This window comes from Scardinius erythrophthalmus (genome assembly GCF_964197995.2).
Source record: "Scardinius erythrophthalmus genome assembly, chromosome: 13".
Lineage (NCBI taxonomy): Eukaryota > Metazoa > Chordata > Actinopteri > Cypriniformes > Leuciscidae > Scardinius > Scardinius erythrophthalmus.
Window position 1 is genome coordinate 5,148,312 of NC_138233.1, and position 17,500 is coordinate 5,165,811.

General features: G+C 37.5%; 1 protein-coding gene across 4 annotated transcripts in view; it reads left to right on the plus strand.

Annotated features, from left to right (window-relative positions):
- diaph1 (diaphanous related formin 1) overlaps positions 1 to 17,500 on the plus strand; it is a 171,424-nt gene that overhangs the window by 86,388 nt on the left and 67,536 nt on the right. For all 4 annotated transcript variants that reach the window (XM_081382422.1, XM_081382421.1, XM_081382423.1 and 1 more), the window contains 10 exons: positions 3,336 to 3,466; positions 3,552 to 3,635; positions 4,202 to 4,271; positions 4,354 to 4,493; positions 5,349 to 5,454; positions 5,550 to 5,660; positions 7,787 to 7,905; positions 9,758 to 9,874; positions 14,124 to 14,239; positions 16,183 to 16,247. In XM_081382422.1, the coding sequence (XP_081238548.1) occupies positions 3,336 to 3,466; positions 3,552 to 3,635; positions 4,202 to 4,271; positions 4,354 to 4,493; positions 5,349 to 5,454; positions 5,550 to 5,660; positions 7,787 to 7,905; positions 9,758 to 9,874; positions 14,124 to 14,239; positions 16,183 to 16,247 (1,059 nt within the window). The remainder of the gene's footprint in view (positions 1 to 3,335; positions 3,467 to 3,551; positions 3,636 to 4,201; positions 4,272 to 4,353; positions 4,494 to 5,348; positions 5,455 to 5,549; positions 5,661 to 7,786; positions 7,906 to 9,757; positions 9,875 to 14,123; positions 14,240 to 16,182; positions 16,248 to 17,500) is intronic.

Here is a 17,500-nt window from a genome sequence, read left to right on the forward strand (position 1 = left end):
AAGAACTATGTCTGAATTCACAGAATTCAAAAAAAAGTGTGTATATTCTGAAGTGTGTATATGATGGACACTTTGCTATCCCATGAGGCCACAGGATTTATGAATGGAAGGGACGAAACTGACTCTGGTAGGTCACATGATATTGACAACATGGTAAATGTAGTACGTCCTGAAATACATTCATATTATGTAGAATGTATTTTTTTTTTTAGCGGTCGCAAAGTAATTACTTATTCAAAACAAGTACCGGTACCTCCTCAAGAGAGTGTGTGATTCCTGACGCAGCCTCTGTGAATCAATCAGTGAGTCTCTGAGGTGATGAACATGATCAGGTGCTCTTCCTGTGGCGGTTTGATGCTCTTCCTGTCTCTCTCACACACACGCACACACACACATGCACACATACACATATACACACACATACCCACACAGGATGCGGTTCAGGTTCCTCTACAGATGTCAGAGAGGACACTGCTACTGTTCATCTGGATCATAATCGGCTTTATATGTTTCAGATATTTTTTTATTTTTACTTTTTCAATATTGACCCATTCAGACAGATAAAATAACATAAATAATATATTATCTGATCTGTTCATTTCTTAAATAGTAAAATGTTTTGTATATATATAAATATAAATAGCATTGTTACGGTATCAAAATTCCAGTATTCGATACCAATATCAGTAAATTTACCATACCATATTATGGTAAAATCAATACTATAGCAAATACTGTTGGAAGTATTTCTCTACTATATTTAACTTTTTGAAAATAAATATATTAATTGAATTAAATTAGTTTATTATTTATGATGATAATAATTATAAGTAAATAATAAATTTAAGCAGCATGTAGCTTTGAAAATGTTTATAGGTAAACAATTATTAGGCAAAATCATATATCACGATATGAGTAGTTTTATTTCAGAGAGGGCACTGCTGATGTTCATCCGGATCATAATCTGCTTTATACATTTCATTTCATTCTACTGACACGGGACTAGTTTCAGATTTTTTTATTTTTACTTTTTCAATATTGAACAAGTCAGACCAATAAAATAAAATAAATCATATATTAGCTGATCTGTTAATTTATTAAATATTCAATATTGGACCAGTCAGACCAATACAGATCAAATAATATAAATAATATATTAGCTGATTTGTTAATTTATTAAATATTAAAATGTATGTATTTTTTAAAAATATATTTAAATAGCATTGTTACAGTACAAAAATTCCAGTAGTCGGTACCAATATCAGTCAGTTTCATAGTTCTTGAAACCATAGCAAATACTGTTGGAAGTGTTTTACTACTATATTTCACTTTTTGAAAAGAAATAAATAAATTTAATTAAATGAGTTTATTGTTTATGATGATAACAGTTATAAGTAAATAATACATTTAAGTAGCATGTAGCTTTGAAAATGTTTATAATTAAACATTGTTTATAAAAAGATCAAGTGAAAAAGAACTGTTAGAATGAAGGGCAAAGAAACACAGAAAGTGTCAGGTCTATCAGTTTGCATTTAATCTGTCAGACGTAATGCACATCTATTTCACATACAGAATCAGATTGTTTTGTCCCGTCCGTTGCAATGATTATATCAATCATTGCAGTTTTGGATTCAATCGTGCAAAAGATTTCAATTTCAAATAAATGCTGTTCTTAAACTTTCTATTCATCAGTCCTGAAACAAGTGTCACAGTTTCCATCAAACATATGAAGCAGCACAACTGTTCTCAACATTGAAATTAATAATCAGAGTATGATACTGGAGTAATGATGCTGAACATTTTATCACAGCTTTGATCACAGGAAGTCATTGCCTAATAATAAGAGTCAGACTGGCAGGAAATACATATTATGTTTTTTTTTTCTAGTTAAAGAGACAGAATTGTCAAAATTGTCATCATTTACTCTCCCTCAAGTTGTTCCAAACCTGTATGAGTTTCCTTCTGTTGAACACAAAAGAAGATATTTTGAAGAATGTCAGTAACTAAACAGTTGATGGACCCCATTAACTTCCTTAGTAGTTTTTGTTTTCCATAGTCAATGGTGTCAAGTAGGGGCAAAATATAAGACAAAATCCTATATCATGATATGAGTAGTTTTATTTCATGATGACAATATATATCACAAGGTTTAAATAAGGTTTTTATAAAATACATTTTTGATACCAATGAAATTTCATAATTCTTATCACCATTTTTAATATAATTTAAAGAAAGTAATACTAGTCTAAAAACCTCAAGATTACTGAAGACAAGTAATTAGTGATAAATGAAATAGACCAACCTGAAAAGCTCATGCATTATCAATAAAAAAAAATAGGCTTCTACATAAATTGTATAAAGTAATGTAAAGAAATGTATAAAAACACAATGCATAGTCTTTACTGTGTAAATTATATATACATTTATTCTTATTACAGTTACTAAACTGATTCAGTCAAGAGCAGAGAGAGATTTTCTCTTTTTTGTTGTTTGATTAGCATTAATAATGACAGGTAAATTTACTTTAAGACTGACTGCACGGATCCAATATACTCGTGAGTTATCTTTCTCAACTGATTACATTCACTTAAGACATAACTTACTGTGTTTACTTGCAAATACATGGTCACTTTGACACATAGCTATGTGTATTTAACCGTTCAAGCCTAACGAGGCGGCAAAAACACTCAGTTCAGTTCTTACATGCTTTATTCATGTCTCTCAGACATGCAAACGATAAGCTTTTGTGACCGCGCAGCACAGCAACGTCACATGAGCGTAATCGTGATCGAAACGATAGTCCAAAATTTGGTTGATAAATTCCTACTGGTTAATCGTGTCTACCAGTATATATACAAAATATAATCTTTTGTGTTCGGCAGAAGAAAAAAACTCGGTAACACTTTATTTTACAGTGTCCTTGTTACATATGTTACATGTACTTACAATAGGATTAACAGTTAATTATGCATAATTGCATGCAACTAACCCTCAACCAAACCCTAATCCTACCCTAACCCTATAGTAAGTACATGCACCTAATTAATATTACTCAGTACTTAAATATATAATTACACTGTAACAGTGACACTGTAAAATAAAGTGTAACCAAAAACTCATACAGGGTTGGAACAACTTGAGGGTGAGTAAATGATGATAGAATTTACATTTTTGGGTGAACTGTCCCTTTAAGAGAAAATATTGATAAAAAAAGTTCCGCTAATGCAGACCATGTAAAGCTTTAATGTGCTTTAGAGCGTCATTACGGTGTGTGACATCAGCACTGCACTTGTTCACACTGTAAACTCACTCTACGCTCTGTGTGTGTGTTTCAGGGTAGGAGCCAGAAGGAGAGCTCGAAGTCGGCGCTGATGTACATCCAGGAACTGAAGACCGATCTGAGAGACGCACAGTTACTGAGCTGCCTGGAGTCACTGCGGGTGTCATTAAACAACAACCCTGTCAGGTACACACACACACACACACACTTACAGTTAGCCGTTTCTATGTGTCTGATTTCAGCTGATCGCTGTGTGTGTGTGTTTTCTCAGTTGGGTCCAGACGTTCGGAGCCGAGGGTTTGGCTTTGCTTCTGGCGTTCCTCAAGAAACTTCAAGATGAGAGAGAAGAACCCTTGTATGACACAAACACACATATAAAATGTTCATTTTCCAGATGTGTCCTATATAAGAGTGATTCTGCATTGAGGGAACGTTTTAACTACTGAATATGTCATTCACCTTTAGAGCTGTGATAATGTTGCTAAAAGTAGTTTTTAAAGCAAATATTAAAGAAACATTCTTGGAGTAAAATATGAAAACTATATGTAAAACATAACAATTCCTGATGAAGGTCTCGTGACCGAAACGTTACATTAAAATAAGATTTGCAGGCTATAGCGTTGTGCAGGATTCATCTGTTTTTATTTATTTACTTCAACTGCTTATAGGATTTAAGGAGTTGCGATTTGCATTTCATTTATATTTAGTAGAAAAATTTAAATATAAGGTACCAGATGTCATTGTAAATGTAGTCATGAATAAAGAGTTTTGATAGACACCTAATATTTTTGTTTTAATGTATCTTATATGCTAATTGGTCAGTAATTATGAGTAATTATGATCCCAGATGCTAATGATTTCAATATACACCTTGAGTACACGATGATGTGATTTATTTCTCTCGCTCTCTGTGTTTCGCAGGAATGCTGGGATTGGTGTTAAATGTCAACATGAGATCATTCGATGTCTCAAAGCGTTCATGAACAACAAGGTGAGAGCAGATCTGAGCTCGTATTAATTACACGCATACAGACACATGTGGAAACTGTTATTAATGTCTCTTTCTCTCTCAGCACGGTCTTAAAGCCATGCTGACGTCACCGGAGGGAATCCCTCTCCTCGTGCGATCAATCAATCCCAGAGTCCCGCACATGATGGTAGATGTTGTCAAAATTCTGTCTGCCATCTGTATCCTGGAGCATCCAGGCAACACGTGAGTGTGTGTTTGTGTGAAGCTGTGTTAAGGTGGTCTAACTAAATGCTTTCTCCATATTTGTATAACCACACAAGCTCATCAAGTGCATTTTTGCCTGGTGACAAATAGATGCCCGATTACAGAAATCATGTTCACCTGAGGAGGTTACCATAGCAATAGTCCTTTAGTATAACTATGGGATGGAACACAGACAAAAAACATTATTACTGTCACTACTTATCACTTTATTATAAATTATAGATTATAGCATTAGAAAACATATGTACTAGTGCTGTAAAATCGATTATATATACAGTACGTACACACACATACACGCACACGCACACACACACACACACATATATATATATATATATATATATACATACATACACACACACACACACACACACACACACACACACACACACACATATATATATATACATACATACACACACACACACACACACACACACAAACACACACACATATATACTTTAATGTTAGATGCGATTAATAAATTTGACAACACTAATATTTACACACATATTTAAAAAATAAAACTTATTCAGTATTTATATTTTTAATGTTTTGTATTTTCTGTTTGCATTTTAATTTATTTAAAGTTTTAGTAATTTTTTCTTATTAGTATTAGTTTTGACATTTTTAATTTATAAGTCTATATTGTTTTTATTAAGTTTTAGTTTGTCTTAAAGTGAGCCAATTATACATTAGTAAGTCATTATAAATTAACGTGAAATTATCATTCTGACTACGAACAACCTTAAATGAGAATGATGAGCCACGGCTGAGATGGACGGTGTAAGATGTAAGTGTAAGATGATGTGTGTGTGTGTGTGTGTGTTTCAGTCACGAGCGTGTTCTGGAGTGTATCACTGAACATGCTGAAGAGCAGGAGATCGAGAGGTTCCAGCCGCTGCTGTCCGGCATGCAGAAAAACTCCATCACTCTCAAGGTCAAACACAAGCTGTGATATACGGGGTCGAGTCATTAACCCTCACCTGCCCTAATGATGTCGACTGAAACGTGTGTGTGTGTGTGTGTGCCCAGGCCGGCTGTATGCAGCTGATCAACGCTCTCATCAGTCGCGTGGAGGAACTGGACTTCAGGATCCATCTGAGATCAGAGCTCATGAGACTGGGGCTCAAAGACATGCTGAAGGTCAGAACACACACACAGGGTTTCAATCACAGTCACAGCAAAAACACAAGACTATACTTATAAAAAAAAGGTTCAATGGAGTTCTATATAGAACTCTTCTTAACTCAATGTTTAATAACCCTTTATGCCAAAAAGGTTCTATAGAAGGAGAAATGACTTAAAAGATTGCATAATGGTTTAGTTTAATGCGTAACTACTGTTTAGTTCATAAGATTTAATTAAAATAAAGAATGGAACCCCTAAAAGATTCTATATAGACCCCTTTTGCGCCGACGTCACGGCGCTAGCTGGAGGCAAAACAAACGGAAAACTGGAGGCGGCCAATACAAACCAGCACAGATTCGGCTACATAATAAGGAGCTTAAATTATTATTTTTATTATTAAAAGTCATCTTGTTGTGTTCTTGGGTGCAAGAATCGATGAAAAATGAGTATGCTGTATCTGGAATTTTTATTTCTAGAAAATATTCATATCATTAAAATTGCACCGTAGTGTCACTCTTTACATTGTCGTCTTGGCGCTGGCTAGGCAGAACTGCGGATTGAACCACTCAAGTCTTTCAGCACATAGTTATATTATAGGCATCTAAATATATTTATATGTCCTCAGTTTCTCTTCACCCTCGGTTTCTCTATCGGGTAGGTGTAGAAGTCAGGCCACTCAACCGGAGGTAGCGTTAACGCGTGTACGGTCATCTGGTTCCGTCCGTTAAAATTAACTTTGCAAATAACAATCGCGGTCCTGGACAGTGAGTGACCTTGCACATTAAGACAAAATCGGATTTTCTCCAGTCATTGTTAAAAAACAAGCTAGCAAAACTTGCAAACTAACGTTAGTGAAGCGGCCAGAGGGATCTTTCTGCCTCCAGCTAAGCTCCGCCCACACAAATACGTCACCGTGTTTACCAACTGTAAAAGGGTCTATATGAAGCACCTAACAGAATTCTTGAAGGTTCCATATAGAACCTTTTCTTTGAAGAGTGTACTTTACTTAAAAAGTTACATATTAATGTCAATATTATCTTTTTTTTATATTTAAAAATATATATATATTATAATAACATAATGTTTCTGGTATCTTGTGACAACAGTACATGTAAAATAATGTTGTGAACTTAGAATCGAAAGACCAGGAGACTTGGTTGTTTCTTCAGCAGGATTCTTTATTGAGAACACGAGCTGTCGGCAGCTGCAGTCACCAAGTCTGAATCTGTGAGATGTTCTCTTACAGTTTATATACATTTAGGGGCAGGAACCAAAACTTTGTGATGAGACAGGTTTCGGAACTTGTTTGAGACTGAGAGTGCTGCCCACCCTAATCCACTCAGCATATCCATTCAAATGCTGAGACCTGAGAACAGGACTGACAGGACTCTCTTGCTCAAACACAAACTCCAAGAGTTTCAGTAAATCAGGACTGACCAGAGTCTTTTGCTAAAAAAACTCTGATAATAATAATTTATACCTAACATTAACATGCTAAATTCAATGTAAACCTAAATTAAACATTTTAATAAATTTGGAATCCCACAATAATCACACAAAAAAAAGCATGTCTGAAAAAGAAAGAAGGAAAGAGGGCAATGAAAATAAACAGATAGATAGATAGATAGATAGATAGATAGATAGATAGATAGATAGATAGATAGATAGATAGATAGATAGATAGATAGATAGATAGATAGATAGATAGATAGATAGATAGATAGATAGATAGATACTGATAGATACTGATAGATAGATAGATAGATAGATAGATAGATAGATACTGATAGATAGATACAGATAGATAGATAGATAGATAGATAGATAGATAGATAGATAGATAGATAGATAGATAGATAGATAGATAGATAGATAGATAGATAGATAGATATAGATAGATAGAAATAATAGTCAGTTTGCTTCAAAAAAGTTCATCAGTATTATCTTTAGACAATATCATAAATATAATTTTTGCAGAATGAATAAGATTTGACAATGTTTTGATTGTCTTGTGTCTCTACTGTACATGTGCAATGAAGCGTAACGTGCATTTTGTCACTTGTTTGTTACTGGGAATATCACACTACTGAAAATCACACACCATTCAAAATTTCACTTAGATTCTCCATCTGTGTGCGTAGGAAGTGAGGTCGATCGAGAACGAGGAGCTCAAGGTTCAGTTGCAGGTGTTTGAAGAGCAGGCTGAAGAAGACTCTGAAGATCTGCGCTCGCGGTTGGATGATGTCCGCATCGAGATGGAATATCCTTCACTGCTAACGTTAATCATCTCTCCAACACGCTTTTCAAAAGCTTTGGGTTCAGTGCTGGGCTTTGTAGGTTTAAAAACATTTAGCTGCATCTGATCGTAGTTCCTAAGATGACCACCAGGGGTCTCAAAAGTGCAGAATCATTTTTACAAGACGATCCTTTATTTACACTCTATTGAGGGTCACATCACATAATACAGGATTTAGTTTTTTTTTTTTTTTTTAACGTTTCCCTCATTTCCAATGTGAAGATATTTCCCAATCATAGCATAGGTTCATTTACATTTAGAAAGCACAGTAGTAAAAAAAAAAAGAAGAAAAAAGCAGTAGTTTTGTTTAATTGTCTCATTTAAGAGTCAGAGACAGTAAAAAAGTCATGAAACCAAATTTATGACTTATTTGGTGCAAGATGCCTCCATTGACATTATAAGTAGACTATTAAAAAAAATGCAAACGTGCTGAATATGACCTTTTCAAATATTTTATAAACATCTTATTTTCAGGTTTTGTCCACCAGGTGTCATCAGAAAGTCTAGCCTAAATCCATCATTCAAAAATATGTTGTTTAAAGGTATAGCGGAGGATCTTTCCGAATTTTAGATAAGAACCGCCCTCTCCACTTTTTGAAAAAATGCACATGCGCAACACTCTACTTGCTCCCGAGAGGGAACGCCTATTAACGTGTGCGAGGTTCTCCTCGTGCACGCTCTGTTTACAAGTTGCTGTCGGCATCGCTCATACAAGATTACTTTCCAAAAGAAGATTTGCACTTTTTCTCCAAATAGCATGCCAAACTTTACCTGTCGAGTAGAAACATCGCGACTGAGGCATCAGTGGGAAGCCCAACCTGTGTTATCAGCGCACGCCATCGTGTGAAACAATCTCCAAAAAACACTCTGATCTTGTTTCTCTCTTCTGAGGCCTTTCTCTTCTTCTCATACAGTTCGTACAAACTTTTTCTCTTGCGACCCTCAGACATTTTCAAAGGACCCGGTGAAACGGCGAGCTTCAATGAATGGCTTAGCTCTAGCTCACCACACATAAACACCTGTGCGCATGCGCAGAAAGCGAAAACTAAGGGACGAGCCAGGGACGAGCACGTACGACGGCCTTACGTAAACATATCACCAGAATGATTGACACTTAGGTGGACCAATAGTTTACACTACCCACCCGGAAAAAGAAAATCCCCCGCTATACCTTTAATTGAGATATTATTTATTTATTAATATTTATTTGAGTAGGTTGCATCATTATATAGTCTAAGAAATGATTACAGTAGAGATGAATGAAAAATAGCCTACTATTCATGTAATTTACATTATGTTTTAGTATTTGTATACTATTATAATTTTAATTCATATTATCAATTAGCTTCTATTTTTATATTTTAAGTTTTTAGTTTTAGTAATATGTTGTGCTTTTTATATATACTATATTCTTTTTTTAATATGTTTGTTTCTTCTAATTCAGTGTTTCAGTTTCAGATAGTAATTTTAGTATGTCAACTTGAACTAAACAAAAAAGTTTTATTAATATTTTCAATTAGCTTTTTTATATTTTAAGTTTTTAGTTTTAGTAATATGTTGTGCTTTTTATATATACTATATACTTGTTTTAATATAATTTTGTTTCTTATAATTCAGTGTTAGTTTTATTTCAGTTAGTAATTTTAGTATGTCAACTTAAACTAAACAAAAAAATTGACATTTTGGCTTGCCAATGAAGTTGTTTTTATCATCAAATATTTATTTTTACTTTGCTTAATGTGTTTAATAGTGTAGTTGACAGGTGTATTTCAGTTATTCTGAGTAATGTTGTAGTTCTTTAACTCTGTGTGCTCACTGATGTGACTGAAGTCTTCCAGATCTTGATGAACACAGTAAAGGACTCTAAAGCTGAACCTCTGTTCCTGTCGCTGCTCCAGCACCTGCTTCTGGTGCGAAACGACTACATGTCCAGGTATGAGCGCGCATCACCCCATACTAACCCCTACTGTGACCTTTGACCCTCTCTGAGAATTACAGACGTCACAATTGAACTTTGACCGAATTCAGTTGATGTGTGCTGTATTAATGGAACCGTGATTGACGACTAGTCGTCTGTCACATCGCTGACATACATGTATAAGCCTGAGCCTCGAGGGTTATTTAGCTGTCAATCACTGATGTTAGAGATGTCAACTTCTCTCAGGTTGTGAAAACTGGCAGAAAGTGAGGTTATTGTGTGGTTGAGGAGCAAGAAAAACACCTGTCAAGAGTTTAGATTGATGAGAGAATGAAAGGAAAAAAGTTGGAGGGTTGAGACATGATATAAAAGCTCTGTTTTAAAACCCTAGTAAGTTCCCTTGCCTGTCTGCTGTCTGTGTAGACTGCATAATAAAAGTCATAGAAGTGACTGAGTTGGGACACAATACTCCACGACACATAAATAGTGCCGCTCACCAGCATTATTATCGTTAAAGGACAATGAAATGAACCTAGGGGTTAATAACACATGGGTACCGAGTCGACCGTTCTCTGGGATGTTTTCATGCTAATCGAATGTACCCAGTTTTAGCTCGAACCACTGATTAGCTTATAACGCTAGTATATAGGGCAGAGAGTAAGTAAAAATAAATCGCTAGTTAATGGCTCAAAATAGCCAGTTAATACATGCAAACCGAAGCATTGAGAACTTTGTAAGTGTACAGACAGTTTAATAAGAAGATACTTTATAAAGACAGTACACTTCACAATCTTTTGGAAAACAGTCTCGACCAGTCGAACCACGAACGCCGTGCTACGTGAGCTGAACTGTGACTTGGAATCTCATATGGTCCGTTTTTTCGTGGTTCGACTGGTCGTACTGTCGAAGTGTACTGTCTATGTGCAGATCCGCAATAGTCACATTGCAGCATGCGCTATGTCAAGTGTATAGGGATTGTTATTTGATGCATGATTTAATTCATTTGCATGTGTTTTTAAGTCCTGTCAGTTTAAACATCAAGACTGGAGCTCGCGCTGTTGCATGTCTTGCAGAGTATACTCGTAAACACAGTCGGTTGTGTGTTGTAAACAAGAAATAGGATGCGTTGAGAAAAGAAAATAGATGCTTATCATTATATTGGATCTGTGTATTCTTCTTAAAGTGACAACAGCATAATGTACCCGCAGCTGTGTGTCACACCAGTAATAATCAAACAACAAAAGAGAAAAGCATTCTGTGGCTTTAGCAGAGATAAATTGTATTAATTAATTTTGGTTCATAATTCTGGTCTGAAAATGCTGCTTTTATGAATTGGACTGATCTGGTTCTTACTGACTCAGTGGTTAACATCTCAAATCATGTCATCAAATATGATGGAATGAGTGCACAAGTTTTATGGACTACTGTTATGATGCTTTTGCCTCACTCTCTATTCAGTATAACTGACTGAAAAAGAGCAACCAAGACAGTCTTTTACAAAAAAATTTTTTCCTGTTATGTTACACAACAGAAAAGAAGTCATACAGGTTTGGAACAAAATAAGGGTGAATAAATAATGACAGAATGATCATTTTCAGCTGAACTGTCCCTTTAAGAGATGATATTGTAGTTATTCTCACTACAAAGTGAGAGTTTATGGATAAAGCAGGGAAACGAGAGATGGATGTAGTCTGAGACTAGGAGACGTTTGATTGATGGGCAGCAGGAGGTGGATGCGGTTGCCGATGGCGACCGGCTCTAAATAAGAACCCAGCCACTGTATGACACCCCCGCTTCAATTAACTACCACACACACGCACACACACACACCGATGCATTTAGAAGGTTTTTTGGCAGGGAAATGATTGCAGTGGAGAAAAGACACGCATTTCTTTCATTTCTGTTTCTCTAACCTGCACGTCTAAAATCACCCACACACTCTTATTCTCTCTTAAGAGCCTTTCTCTCTCTCTCACTCTCTCACTCTCTCACTCACTCACTCACTCACTCACTCACTCACTCACTCACTCACTCACTCACTCACTCACTCACTCACTCACTCACTCACTCACTCACTCACTCACTCACACACACACACACACACACACACACACACACACACACACACACACACACACACACACACACACACACACACACACACTCACTCACTCACTCACTCACTCACTCACTCACTCACTCACTCGCACACAGAACAAAGAGATGGTGTGAGAATGAAAAGACACGGACAGATGGAGAAACTGTGTGTGTGTGTGTGTGTGTGTGTTGAGGGTTTGTAAATGCTTTCAGGATGTCAGACTTGTTGCTTGTTTCTTGTCTGCTCAATGTGATCCGACAGGCAGGAAATTGGAGAGCCTGTTTCTGTCATCTCTCTCTCTGTGTGTGTGTGTGTGTGTGTGTGTGTGTGTGTGTGTGAGAGAGAGAGAGAGAGCGGAATGTTTAAAATGGAATGTTAGTGAACTGCACAGTATATATTGTATAGTACTTTTTAGCGCATTGCATAATGGGATACATTGTCACAGTTTCTTCTGTTGCATCCTGTGCGTTTTACCAAATGCAGTCGATCACTTGGGATTTTTCATGGATAATGAAAATTCTCTTACTGTGCACAGCGTTCGTACTGCATACATAATGAATACTTAATTATTTAGAGTTTAAAGAACACAACACGGGATACGTTTTGAATGGCATACTAATTTTTTCTTTTCTTTTATATTTTCTCACACATCGTGTTTGAGGAGCATCTCTAGCCCTTCATTTCATGCTTATCAGTCTCTCAGTTCTTCGCACTATCGATTTGAGTGCTTTCATCCAGTTGTTTTTAGATGTTCGAGAAGAACTTAAAGGAAAAGTCCACCCATAAATTAAAATTCTGTCGTCATTCAGTCAAGTCTGAGACGATTAGCAGAATGTTCATGATTCTGACACCCATACGATGAGCATCAAGTGCCATGAAGCATCATAACAGAAGTCTGTCTGACTATATTCCAGGTCTGTTGTGTGAGAAACAAGTTAATCACAAACTTGCGCCGAGTTTGAATGATGAGTGTGAGAACAAAACAAATCTTCTGTAGGATTTACTTTGCAACTATTTCCTCTAGTACATTTCACAAATGATTACAAAGTAAAAAGAGAAGGGTCGCAGAATGATTTCAGGGCGATCTAATGAGATGAACTGCTCGTTTAGTTGTAGGTTATGAGCAGAGAAGTGAAATAAATGTTATGTAAAGAGGTAAATGAGCGAGAACTGAGAGTTTTCAGAAAGGAGCTGAGCAAGAGAAGTGTGAGACGGAGCCGTTCTCCGCTGCCATCAGCAGAATCGTTTCATGAGTTTCTCTTCAGCGATTAATGTGCTGACACACGGCAGAAATTGACGACGCCTGCGTATAATTATCCTCCAAATATATCCGCAGCTCAAATCCCCGAGCGGCCCGTCTGCCCACAAACAAACTCTCGTTTCACCACTTTAATCACTGACGAGAGAGAATTAATTAGGATTATTCTGATTTCTCCAAAAGCCCCTGGTTAAACTCAAACGAGGTGCTGGGGTTGAAAAACACGGACACTAGGGGTCTCTCTCGCTCCACGGAAGAATCCGGGAGCTTGATGGAGAGAGGGAGAGAGAAAAGAGGGCAAATAAAGGAAAAAGAAACAGCTTGGTGGAAAATGAAGAACATATCGAGTTCGTTTCACACCAGGTCAAGATGGCAGATTTCTCACAAATGGACTGTCTGAAACAAACTCTCAAATATCAAACCATCACACACACAAACACGCAGGTGTCAGCTATTTTCAGTCTTTCTCTCTCACACACACACACATTAAAATGACATCTGACTACAGTTACATACAATCCCATATACAAAACTAGTGAGCTGCCTACCTAGACAGCATTTCTGGGCATCAATTGATTTAATTCAGCTTATGCACTATTTGTCATGTTATGAATTCTTCAATTTCTTCTTAAGTTTTTAATTTGCTATGTTGAGCACTTTGATTTACATTGTGTGTGAACTGTGCTGGATAAATACACTTGCCTTGCCTTAAACGATCTACAGTGTGTCATTTTGAAAGGTTACTGGAGGTCGTCATGGACGGCTGGTGTGTGTGACCCTGTGTCAAACAGTGTGATGAAAATCTCTTACTTTATTTTATGAACTCAGCGCTCAATATCTCAGTTTGGCTTCAGATCTTCCTTGATGGTCGTCCAACACCGATTGACGTGTCTCTCTCTGTCTCTCAGGCCTCAGTACTACAAACTCATCGATGAGTGTACGGCTCAGATCGTTCTGCACAGGAACGGCTGTGATCCCGACTTCAAATGTAGGAAGTTTGAACTGGACGTGGGTTTTCTGATTGGTAAGACACACACACACACACACCCACACACACACACACACACACACACACACACACACACACACACACACACACACGCACACACACGTACGTTTCACTATATTAGTGAGGACATTGCATAGACTTCCATTGATTTTATATCAGGTTAATGATGTTTTATTTTCTATGGCCTAACTCAACCCCTACCCTAAACCTACCCATCACAGAAACATGTAAAACTCTAGATTTAAATAAATGCATGTTTTGGGCCGATTTATGAGCCGTTTAAGATGTGATGATCCGTAAAATGTCCTTACTAGTCGGTTGTCATAATATATCAATATATGAGTGAGGACATCTAGCCCTCACAAGTATAGTTAAACTTGTACACACACACACACACACACACACACACACACACACACACACACACACGAGACACTAAAATGCCACATAGAACCACAGGGTGGCACCGTTCAGATCATCTCCAGTCTCATCCAGAGTAATCCGGCTGGACATTGAGAGTCCTCACAAACAAGCTCTTCAGGATTTAATGAGAACAAGCTCATTTTCTGATTATTAGTATGTAGTATTTGTCAGAGACGGTGTCTGGTTTGGCTCACATCGGCTGTGTGGGTCTGATGTTTGGACGAAGCTTCTTCAGCTGTGTTGAGGTTCTCAAAAAAAAATATTTCCTAAATGTTTAAATGTAATAATCCTAAATGTAAGATTTATTTGAATCGAATATACAATTTCCATCCATTTGGATTACACTGCAATGTGATGCATATATGTCACTCATACATTAATGAGACGGTTAAGATTTCTGTAATAGTACTACTAAACTCAACGAGTTTTAAATACACAATAACCAGCTTTATGTATTATAGATAATAATCGATTATAGATTTGATATTACATATGAACTTCTGTATTTCCTTCCATCATACTTATGTATCTCCATTACTCCTCCTGAACTGTCAAACTTATTACCATGTTTTCTTCCAAACTTCTTTCCACATTAGCTTCCGTTCTTCCTGTCATACTTCTATACGTCCCTGTGAACTTCCATGCATACTTAGCTCTGAACTTCCTTACTTCTGAACTTTCTTTCATACCTCATCACTTCTTTCAAGCTTCTTTCCACACCTTCTTCCATTTGAACTTCCTTCCATGCTTACATCAATATTCCCAAACTTCCCTCCTTTCCTTAATTTTTCCTTATATACTTCCTTTTGTACTTTCGTCTGAACATAATTTCTTCCTTTCAAACTTCCTTCCATACTTCCATCCTTCATTTAATACTTGCTTATGATACTTTGCTCTGTACTTCTGTATGTCCTTTCAGACTTCCTTCCTTATGAACTTCCTTGTGCATTTTTCTTCGAACTTCAAATTTTCCTTGCATAATTTTACTTCCTGCTGTACTTCCATTTTTAATTCCGAATGTCCTTTCTAGCTGCTGAACAAAAACTTTCTTCAAGTTCTCTGTCACCTCTGATCTCATTATCATATCTCACCAGAAACTCCTCCCGTTGGCTGCTGACGTCAGCGCTGACCCTCTCTCTGGTTAAACTAAGCTTAGTCCGCTTTCCTCAGACCCTTTTTTTTTAGGTTGGTGTTTGTAGCGGGCACACGTGCGAGTGATATTGATCTGGAGTTCACAGAGACTTTAGGGTTTGAGAACAGACACAGAAGAGTTTTCCAGCAGCTTTAGATGTATAAATGTATTCTCACTCGCTGCCCTTTGTGTGGTGATTTCAAAGACGCTTCTGGTTTTCTTATTTTAGTGTCAGTTTGGGATGGGACGGAGCGAGCTGCAGATTTTAATTAGATCGCTCAGTAATCAGAGCACGAATCACAGGAGGAAAAGAGACTTGTCGCAGTGAAAGGCACTTTATACACACACACTCACACCTCTAAAACCATCTATTCACTCGCTGTCTGTCTCTCTTTCTTTCTAGATAACATGGTTGATCAGACCAAAGTGGAAATCAGTGAAGCCAAGGCCACGGATCTGGCAAAGAAGGTATTGACACGCGGACAAACACACGCTTGAGTCCGTATGAATGACACGGGTTTAAACCATATTAGCGTCCTCCATTATGGATACAACAACACCAGATCTACTGCGGCATCACACACAGACACACACACACACAGACACACAGCCTCTGCTCCCAGACGCCCCCCCCCCCCCCCCCCCCGCTGTCTCAGTGCGCCTGTCAGTTGACAGATGTGTAATTTGGGAGGTGAGACAAGCAGAACGGAGATTTCTGTCTCTTCCTGACATCTTCCCTCCAAACTCTCCAAACACAGTCTACAATTACCTTGCGTGTGTGTGTGTGTGTGTGTGTGTGTGTGTGTGTGTGTGTGTGTGTGTGTGTGTGTGTGTGTGTGTGCGTGTGGTTAAGATGCCTTTTGGTCGATCGGATCACAAGTGGGCGACGCTAAATACAGGTGTAAATGGGGTCTAAAACGTTTTGAGCTTGTCCACTTCCAGAGGTCGTCGAAAATGCATTCGACTGGATTGTTTTCGTAGTGTAAACGCTCATGTGATCGAATGTGTTCGAACAGACACAAAACACCGTCTGCTTAAACATTATGGGAAACGCTCTAGCCAGACGGGATTTATACTTTGTCGACTGGAGACCAAAGTTTGGTTTGAAGATGAAAAACACACCAAGCACAATGTTCTCTCATCATTCCTGATTTCTAACACACACTCACAGCGTTCGGCTGGTGTTGCGTCTGTCAGAGCAGAAACTAAAGCTGACGTTCTCTGTGTGTTTTTCTGTGTCTCCGGTCGTGTTCATATGTAAATTGCGTGAGCTTATTTTATCCATTAGATGGAAAGATCTGAAAAAGCCCATAGATTTACCCGCCCATAGACCCTCCCCTCGATGTGGTTGAAAGTGGACAAAAGAGACGGATTAAAACAGGTGTGAACGGGAACGTGACCCTCGTCTACTTGTGATCCGATCGACCACAAGGCATCTTAATACCAGGTGTAAATAGAACCTGAAATGTACTCTCTCTCTCTCTCTCTCTCTCCGTGTGTGTGTGTTTGTATTTTCTCTGTCAGAGCCAAAATAGAGTAAATAATCTCTGCTTTGTTCATGCATTTGTGTGTGAGAGTGTGTCTATCAGGCTTGTCAGGCGAGTGTTTACTCTTCTCTCTCTTCTCCTCCTTTCCTTTCTAATCCAGAGTAATAGCAGTGTGTCGTCAGAAGAGCGACAGCGAATGACTCTCATTATTAACACATGGAGAAAGAGTGTGTG